General features: G+C 37.5%; 1 protein-coding gene across 1 annotated transcript; it reads right to left on the bottom strand.

Moving 5' to 3' along the window:
• Positions 1-726: 726 nt before the first annotated feature.
• LOC138225090 (uncharacterized) lies at positions 727-7,162 on the bottom strand. The gene is made up of 5 exons (XM_069183936.1): positions 7,049-7,162; positions 4,858-4,937; positions 3,438-4,290; positions 1,838-2,018; positions 727-1,397 (listed from the first exon to the last, which is right to left on the bottom strand). Exons 2-5 carry the CDS (start codon positions 4,898-4,900, stop codon positions 1,194-1,196), a joined length of 1,281 nt encoding a protein of 426 aa, XP_069040037.1. The 5' UTR covers positions 4,901-4,937; positions 7,049-7,162; the 3' UTR covers positions 727-1,193.
• Positions 7,163-10,272: the final 3,110 nt, after the last annotated feature.

Genomic DNA, 10,272 nt, shown 5'->3' with positions numbered 1-10,272 from the left:
GTGTCTGTCTTGGATGGATCTCCTGGCACCTGGACCTTGGATTGCGCCCTGATTTCCCCTACTTAACTTCCTTTCGGACTCGTGCGCCTGCACTCCCCCCTGCACCAGATCACTGCCGTTACCACCCCCTGTGTTTCCACCCGCCCTGATCCTGCTGTGTCCTACCTGATGTCCTACTCCTGTCACTTCCGGATTATACCATCTCGTATAGAGTCTTTAACTACGCATTTCACGGGAGAAACGGCTCCCGTGACAGAGATTTAACTATTAAGTCGAGTAATGAAAGTTAAGATAACTTTGCCAACTTGACTCAGGGTTAACCTCTTGACATAGAAGGAGGAGGCTAGAGTCCTTCTGGGAGGCCATGCAGAGAGAACACTGACCAAGGGGTAGCTGCAGAGGTGGAGATGGGGTGGAAGAGGGATGCGAAAGACAAATGTAAGGGACAGAGGGAGATAATGTACAGTATCTATGATGGTTGAGTGAGAAAGTGATGTCCTGATTAATTACAAATTACAGACAGCTGAGCTTTCATCATAAACTCCTTTAAAAAAGTTGAATTCACGTTTAAGCCTTCAAGAACCAGGGCTTGGTTTATTAAATGCCAATCTTTAGAAAGAGGTAACCCAGAAAACTAACTGCACTCAGGCTCTGCAGGACCGGAATTGGACACTGGTAGTCAACAAGACAAAAGAGGGACAAGCAGAAAACATACACCCTTCAAATATTTTATTGACGCACTTATCATTTTACATTATTTAGTATTACAAAAATACCAAATATGTTCCAGGCACCAAAATGATTATTGAAATGAAATTTAATATTATCATAATTTAATGAAATTATTTCATAATCATTTTTTTAATTATTACAAAAATTAAGGAAAAAACCCAAGTACCGTATAGTGAAGATGATTAAATGCAATAGCTCTAAACAATCCAACACAAATGGCTTGGCATACAATTAGTTCTAATTATCATATCAAATTGTAGTTTAAAAGAGAAATTTATTCAAACAAATTCCTTGATCGAGAGAAATTAAGCAAATTAGTAAACTTATGCTGTTGAAGGAAATACCCCTTTTACTAGATAACAGCAAAAGCTAAATAGCTTTGAATGTTAAATTACTGGCATTTTCCTATATAAATGCTCTGTAAGGTAAAGTATCTGCATGCATGTAACTACGAAACTGTTTTAGTTAACAATAGGCTCTTCCTTTATTGCCACTTTCGAAACTGAAGCTCCGGTCCATGTCCCAGTGATAGTGGTCTGGTGTCCAAAGACAGTGAGCACCTTCGCTGTGTAAGGAACATCAATAATCCCCTTCTGGACTACAGCCTTGAATCTCACAGCCTCCCCAGGGGGCACTGTAGCATTCAGGCTGGATGTATTAACAATCTGCAATGAAAGAAGCAAAAGCCATTGGCTGGGGTCTCTGCTTTCAGAAAACAGTGGACAAATACAGCATTCAAAACCAGTAAGCTAAAGCAGTTCACTGGTTATGGCAATAAAAAAAAACTAAGGAAGAGGTAAAGGTTTATTCCACACTGAAAGGGAAAGAAAAGAGACCGTGTTTCATCTGTAGAGCCTTTTTCAGATGTGCTTGAACTTAATAAAAAAACAAGGCAATTTAAGGAGTTAAGCTGTAGTTAAAATATGCATAACAACAGTGTTCTAGTATCACAGTCACCATGTTAGTCAAGTGCCCTGTTTTCTACTTCCATTCCGCATATTCAAAACAGTGATGTCTTGCTCAATTTCTTTGAGTAACAGCCCAGGGGGCTTAAAGGCACCATTCATCTTCAATAGCTTAATCCAGTACTGGGAACATACTGTACCTGTTTCCTTTCTGTCTCTGTAAAACTCCAGTTGTGAGTAGTACTGGCATTAATAGAGACTGTGGTTTCATTTGCAGCCAACAATGGGATTCCAGCTTTAAAGGTTGTTGATGCTCCAACTTCCACAGTAAATCCATGAGAATGGGTGAAAGAGCTTTCCAGGGTAACAGTTTCAGAAAACCTGAAAAAAATCACATTTTATTTTACAACTTCTTGTTTCAAAGCTGCAGACTGTATCAACCTGGCTGCACCACACTGGGAGAAGGAGAAATTGTGTAAGTACTCGCCTGACATACCAGCCGGGTGAATGTCATGAACTTCAGAGATAGTGAAGATGGCAAGAGAGGGTTTTCTCATGTTGTTACTGCTTGCTCAAATTGTGGCTGACTAAAGGCTACCCAAACTTGCTGACACTCTCCAGGTGTGGAACCTCCCAGACACAGACAGCTGATGGTGCATCTGCAATTTCCCTCACGGGATCAATAAAGTATCTATCTATCTAAGTAAAGCCATTGACCATGAGAAGAACATGCAAAATCCTCACGGAGGAGGACTGGGCTAGAGTCAAACTCAGGATTCAACAGTTTCGAAGTAGTTTCTTTGCAGGTTTTTGGCTGTTCTTTTGCAATGTTAGTAATATTTGTATCTTCTGCTGGTGTTCCTTCATCTTTCCTGTCACACATTCTAATTCTCCTCAAGCCCAAAAATGCCCACATGACATCATCATTAAATTCAGCATATATAGAGTGGACAGGAAGGTAAGTTGGTAGTTTTTCAAATGTATTGCAGTACATTGATGATGATGATGATGAAGATAATAATTACAAGTAACAAGGACTCCCCTCCACTACCATCAATGAGTAGCTCTGCCAGAGTGCACCAATACACTCATCACACAGCAGCTCTCAATGGGGAGGAGAACAGAGAGTTGAAGCCAATTCATAGATGGAGATTACTGGGAGAGCATGATTGTTAAATTCCAATCTGAAATTTGTCCAGGACACCATGGTAACACCCCTACACTTTTTGAGAATCACCCTGTTATTTGTAATGACCACAGAGAGTCAGGGCATCGGTTTTATGTCTCATCCGTCTCACATTATAATGTCCCCGTCACTATACTGGGGCATTAGGACCCACCCAGACTGCAGGGTGGGCACCCCCCACTGGTCCCACTAACACTTCTTCCTGCAGCATTCTTAGCTCTCTCTGGAGGTCTCCCATACAGGCTCACACCTGCCAGTTGTGTTGCAGTGTGGTGATTCTTCTTAACCACTTCTATTACATTTTTAAAATTGTTTAAAGTCAAATTGAGAGTCAAGTGATTTACTGACAGGTTTTAGTTGAACATATATGTAGAAATGAATCTAAAGGTAGATTTTTCATTTAATAATATCTCAAAATAAATTTTCAGACATCATTCAATTCAAATTTTGTTACCCTTAAACATCTTTGTGTTAAATTTCCCAAATGATTACCAGCAGTCCTACAATTTAAGTTTTAGATCTATTGGCAGTGTATTTTGTGTGTATTTTTGTAAGTATTGTGTATTTTGTGATATACAGAAAAATGAAAATACAACTTAGAATGCAGCACTTACTCGAAAGTTGCAGTGTAAGGAACAGAGCCGGTAGAGTTGTCACAGTCATGTTGCCCAACTATCAGAGGCTCTTTTGAAAGAATCTTTGCATCTTTAACAGAAAAATCCAAACTTAAAATTTGACTTATGGTTTTATCTTGCGTGAGGGCGAGGATTGGGAATTGATTGTAGCCAGATCCAAGATTCTGTGCTCTTCCAATCCAGTTATCACTGGCAATCCTGGGTGGTGGGGCAGTGTAGATCTTCCCTCCATTCTTGGAGACACACCACAGATTGCCATCAGGAGAGAAGGCCATGAAATGGGTAAGTTCTGTCCAGCCTCCAGTTCCAATAATCTCACTGTTTTTATTCCAGATGTAGTTCATATCATTCGGAGGGCTTCCTTTAAGCAGATTCCCTTCTGTGGTCACAGTGTACAGGATACCCGCAGGGTCAAAGAACAGAGAAGGGAAGCACCATCCTCCAGTTCCTATCTTCGTAGCAACCCTGTACATCCAGGACACGTACTCATTCTCAGGAGGGGGACCCCTGTACAGTTCACCACTCTTCATGACAACATAGAGTGTGCCGTTTGGATGGAAGAAGAGGGAATGAACTTGATCCCACCCAGACCTTCCTATACACCGAGCTTTCTGCTTCAGCCAGTTCTCATCTGGATTCGCTGGAGGAGACCCAGAATACAGCTGTGCATTACAGACTGCAAACATTGTTCCTTGAGGGCTGAAGGCGACGTGAGAGATGCCTTGCAGATTTCCCACATATTTCGAATACTCACTGAAGTTGTCATTGTAATTATTTGGGGGCAGTCCAATCTTGATACGCCCTGATCTTTCCATGGCAAACAGCACCATACCTTTCCAAGAAAAAATAACTTTTATAATCAAATAGTGAACAAAATAACCAATTTCACTATCTTCAAATATCCTAAACTTTAAAAGACTATTATATAATAGTAATACATTGAATATAAAATCTTACTAATGAAAACAGAGCAATAAGAAAAAAGGACAGAGTGTAATGGTTTATTAGGATTTGGTGTCCTCCTAAAGTGGGAAAATAATTAATCAAACATTCAGTGAGAAACTTGAAATTGTTTTACATACAGTATTTATTATTCTAAGTGAACTGTTTAGAATCTAAATATTATCTGGCTGTAGAGCTCTTTCATGTGTTTTCTTTTACATGACATGTTAAAGAATTCTGGAACTTTGAAACCTTCAATCTTGACATTATAGAGTAATTCGTGTAGATCAATTTCAAGATTAATTTCTGAGTCATTGATATCGGAGTCTCAGCCTTTGAGCTCACTGTCATGTGAGTTGATGGTGCCCTGAGTGCCCATTTTATCCCTTCAGACAGCTCCTGTAGATTTGCAAATACAGTTTATCTGTGAAACAATGTCAGTTCTCTACATACTCACACATATTGTCTGCTGCTCCTGAAGTCTTAACCTGGTCAGACATGGTCTCTTTCTGAAGATGAGGTCAACTTTCTGTCTGTCTGCAAAACAGAATTCCATACACAAAATAACATTATTTTTCACATAACTTACAAGTAGGTACTTACTACTTAGAAGTTTCCTTATATTCTAATAAGGCATGTTACATCTACAGTACCACAAATATACAGTATGCCAAACTACCAACTACATTCTGTGTTAATTTTTATTCTGATACATCAAGCCGGTTGTGTCAGAGGCAATTAATAATGAATTTCTTAATTTTTAATTGTTATGCTAGTGTGGATTGAAGCTATATTTGTAGGAAGAAATGAGCAAAATTAATCATATATAGATAAGTTCTTAAGACAGCAGTGAGGTGAAGACAAGTACACTGTGAGAAACTATACATAAACAATACACAGTTCACTCCTTCCTAATTTACAACTGCTATAGTATTACCAAGGGGTGTATCCAGTTATAAAAAAATCTTTTCTAGATTTTCAATTATAATTACTTTTCTGTTTGAGCATTTGCATTGCACTTGGAGGTTGTAACTTACAATATGTAAATGAACATTAAATACATTTTAATTAAATGTGTCTTGATTTCAAGCTATTAGGTCACAAAATGTCTTAGTTTGGAAACATTGTGTAACTGTATGTAAAATTCCTATTAGCACTGTATGTGTTGTGTACTGTATGTCCATATAATGTGACTTGATTATCAAACATGGCTTTGCCTGTATGTTTTTTCCAGATATCTATTTTAATAACCACAAAAGACAATGTTCAGAATCCAACATTTTTTAGATTTTCACATAATCTGTTGCAGGACTACATTACTCTCTGGAATTGCCAGGTGGCACAGTGAATCTATCTTAATGTGGCTTTTGCACAAATCCTATTTTAATCATAACAAGTAAATGTTTATTAACCCATTAGTGCTTTCCTGCACTAATCATACTGTACAGTAACACTAACTGACATTTTTCATTTTTTAATTAAATGCAGTAACAGAATTATTCGTAATGAAATATAAATTAATAGTAATTAGAGAACAGACAATTTATTGTTAGAATTGTACATAGTGGCTTTATATACTAATTGAAACAATAAGGAAATATATCTTATTTAAAACAAAAAAGAGGTTTTAAGTGATTTGAATGACTTTCAAAGAATGACTTACAGTACAGTATGTCACTCTAATTGGATGAGCTAAATTAAAAGCTACTAGTGTTACTTTTTCCATTTTCTACAAAAGGTTCAATGAAGCTACAAGCTTTTCATTATCCATTACAGCAATAAGACACCAAGTGTTCATGGAAAACATTATAACTTTATATCATTTTATAATGATAATAAACATTAGGTAGTTCAAACGAGCATGCCAGAATGTTTCCAAAATAACCATAGCAAGTGACTAAGTTAAAGACTCTGATGCAGAAAACGTTTATGAAAAAGATGGAATACTGCTTAAAGTTTTATAAAGCAAATTAATAATTAAATATACAGCATATTATCCACCCATCCATTTTCTAACTGTCACGGAATCTGGGGTATAGCTGTGGAGAGAGACCGGCAAGAAGGGAGGACCCTATGTGTAGCGGCAGGAACAGAGCAAATAAGGGGGTTTGCTCCGGGCTCAAGGTATCGGGCGAAGTCGGAACGAGACATAAGACCTCAGGTAGCGGATGTGGGGCGACGTGGTGAGGCGAGCCTCTCTACAACCAATCCCAATACCGAGCGAGAGGAAAGTGAGACCCGGAAATATATAGCCCCAGACAACAAGACAAACCAGAAGAGCAAGTAAAGCACAGAGAAACAAGGAACAGGACAGATACATGTACAGTTATGTGATTATTATTTAGTCAAGCAAGATGCAGTAGGACCATACATAGGATTGGTAACAGTAATGTACAATGCTTGCCCTTGGGAATATTATGGTGTACAGCAGTATCAGACATTTACTAAAGTAAATGTACTGTGGGATAGTAATGATTCCCAGAAACATTGCCATGGTATTTTCTTGATATTCTTATGATATAGTATAGTAAAACATTCTGAAGGCAATTCACAACACTTACGGTGGTTATACAATTGTAAATTGGAGAAAATACTGTAAAACACTGTAATGATGACCTGTAACACATCAGCTATGAAATGAAACTTACCTTGGTTACACTCTGAAGAAAGCAGCTTTTGAATCACACTTGGTCCAGCAGGTACTGTATGAGTATCAAGGTAACGATTTCTTCAGTGCTTCCTCTCTGACTGTAAATGCCTGTCCTCAGCTTCATATTTATACATACAGTATAAAAGTAAAAACACCTTAAAACGTTTTGGATTGGATATTATCCTTCAACACTCCCCTTTCACATGCAGATATCAGTTTTTTCTTGAAAACACATCAAAGACACATTTGCAGACAGAACAAGTTCTGTAAGTACAGTATATCGAAACCGTTTGCATTTTTTAATATTCCTGCTTTTATGTAACTGAAATTCATTTGTTTCCCCAAAATTTGATTTCCAAATTAAAACAGAAGTATTTCTTGAACTGCAGCAAAGATTGCAAAATGACTTATGTGACTGCAGTTTCAGTCCAGTGTCTTCATAAAAGACACAGTGTGGCGAAACAACATGTTCAAAATGTTTTTAATATGTAACATAAAAAATTGAATAAAAACTAAACCAAATCATACCCAACATGAATGACAAATGTATTATCTTAAGACAAATGCAAACAGTAAATTCCTCCCTTAATTTAAACATATCCATTAATACCATTTGTCAATGAGTTCACAAGGAAACATATGTATGATAAAGAGTCTAATTTAATAGAACTATTTCTTTTGTCACAATCCGGAACTATAATTCAAAATGGTAGGCTCCCTTTGTAATTAAAGGGTTAAGTGTATAATCCATACATCTATTTTCTAACTTTTTGTATAATACTATTTATATAATATTCAATGTAGAAGATTCATTTATATAATAATCAGTTTATTTGTTTTGAACATTTCCCTTCATTTGAGTACAGCAGGATTTTTGTGATGACATACAGTACTTGGTTTCCCAATGAGGCTGTTGGTGCTTGGTACAGAGGACATATGGGGGATGGGGGCCAGTATATCAATTATCAAGATCTTTTCTCCAGAATATTTTTGAATGGCAATCCCAATGGGGCTGATAATAGTAAATGGGAAAAGGAAGTGAATCAAAGAGGCATGCCATGACCTTGTCAACTTCAACACTAGGTACAGCGTCTATGGTCTTGCTGTTGGAGGTCACAGATTGCAAATATTACAGCTGAAAGGCCATAAAGTAAACAGTGAGTTGATCTGGAGCCAGGGAGATGGAGTAATTCAGAGGCTAGTTTGGGAATCTCAATCAGAGTGGAGAGATAAACCAACTGACCAACTGTCCCTCTTTTCCCATCACGCTCTCCCCGAAAGCAATCAGAAAAAAACAGAAAGTCACATTAACGGAAACTTATCCACAAACTGCAACAGAGAGCTCCACACAACTCAAAAACATTTCAAACTGCTCAACCAAATAAAACAACAATTGCAGGACGTAAGCTTACAAGAGGGGAGATAAAAGCATCAGAGACAGTCTGAGTATCTTCTCAAAGTGCGTTACAAGAAAAGCAAAAGAAAGCAAAAAGACATCTAGAAGATAATAATTCAGGTGGGTAGCTGCATCAGCATGTGTAGGCTGCAAAGGAACAAGTAATAGGTTTATTCTTCAATAAGCTTAGTTCGTGGTTGTTTGTGTTATTCATCCAGGTGGATGCTGCACATTGGTGGTGGTGGAGGGAAGTCCCCATTACCTGTAAAGTGCTTTGAGTGGAGTGTCCAGAAAAGCGCTATATAAGTGTAAGCAATTATTATTATTATTATTATTATTATTATTATTATTATTATTATTATTATTCCTAGTGAAATGGAGTTTATAGCAGATGTTTGAGACAGTTGTCAAAAACCAAGTTCAATAAGAATCATCTGTCAGTAATTCATAATAAATTCTTGACGTCATTTAATCATAATATACAGTATGCTATACATAAACTCCCATTTACTGTAACAAATCTTTCTTTTTAAAGTCTTCAGTCTGGGCATCAAGTTTTTGAATTAATTTTAAAGTTTAAAAAAAAGATGTGTCTAAGTCATAGATTTTCTAAATTTGCAATATGGGACACAACAAGAATGGTCTGATTGCATTTGTTAGGCACTGTATTTTTTTAGGTAAGCAATCTTTTTTAAACAAGGTACTCAGAAGAAAACCTGAATTATCTGAGTAACTAAGATTGAGTACTGTAACTTTTTCCAGGGGGCTGGATTGATCTTTAAAAGGTAAATTACTACATAAAACAGATCAGGTGGCAGCAAAAATGAGTAACTTACACACTCCTTCGTGGATCATGGAGTATGGATCAACCAATGAATGTGATGCAGTATACTAGATTATCGGTCTATTTTTCCTCATGATAAAGACATTTGGATTTTCCCAGGTAGTATACACTTCCCTGTGTACCCCTAGAGGTTGGGAAATAGATGTTCTACACATGTGATGCTGCTGTACTTAAATTAATTCTGGACAAGGTATGAAGAAGAATTTCAGATTGAGTTTTTAATATCTTATAAATAAATCAATATGAAATATTTAACAATAAAAAAACAAATATGAAGGTTTCTGAGGCTCCAAGTGACAGATATCTTGGTTGCTAAACAATGGCACTTGGAATGTTCCGGACAGAAACAGAGGTCATGGAGGAGTAAGGGGGGGCTTGGGGAGGGAGCCTGTTTTTTTAGTTTATTTTCACTGAAGAACACCATTTCAAGTCACATAAACCTCACTGAATTTCTTTTACATAAACCAATTTTTTATATTTTACTATGCAGAACAACGTATAATTTGCGAAAAGCCTTCTAGTCTTAACTAAATGAATAACACTGCACACACTCCTGTGCGCTTCTCCTTGTAAAGACAACACTCTTTACACAACATACAGGGAGAGGGTGGTCTCCCAGCACTGTGATAAAGCTGAGCAACTCTATTCTGCTGTCTCCAGTGTCTATATTGACCTAAACTACTAATGCCCTCAATTACAATCATAATTCCTTACATTTATATAGTGTAAGAGAATGGAAAAAGGATCGTCCTGATCCGTGGGATTCATGTAGCAGGTTGGGTATTCTGTAAGAACGATGTAATTTACGAACCCTGTGCGGGTCTACAGGCGAGGTAGCTGAGGTATCCAAGGCAGGCGAGGAGGGAGAGTGGTCAGTTATTCCAGGCAGGGTCAAGACCAGGTAGGAGGCAAGAGGAGAGACAAACAAATCCGATAGGGGCGAGGCAAGAGTGAGAAATCCAAAATCAACACCAAAGAGGCG

The sequence above is a fragment of the Lepisosteus oculatus genome, chromosome 25 (genome assembly GCF_040954835.1).
Source record: "Lepisosteus oculatus isolate fLepOcu1 chromosome 25, fLepOcu1.hap2, whole genome shotgun sequence".
In the NCBI taxonomy this organism is placed as follows: Eukaryota; Metazoa; Chordata; class Actinopteri; order Semionotiformes; family Lepisosteidae; genus Lepisosteus; species Lepisosteus oculatus.
Note: the sequence above shows the minus strand (reverse complement) of the source record. Positions and strands in the feature narration are given on the sequence as shown.

Excerpts from the sequence above, each read along its gene's own strand:
- LOC138225090 (XM_069183936.1), bottom strand. The coding sequence starts at position 4,900 with ATGTCTGACCAGGTTAAGACTTCAGGAGCAGCAGACAATATGT. Across the intron at positions 4,291-4,857 it reads AGGAGCAGCAGACAATATGT|GTATGGTGCTGTTTGCCATG; the intron begins GTGAGTATGTAG and ends TTTCTTGGAAAG. Across the intron at positions 2,019-3,437 it reads CCTTACACTGCAACTTTCGA|GTTTTCTGAAACTGTTACCC; the intron begins GTAAGTGCTGCA and ends GATTTTTTTCAG.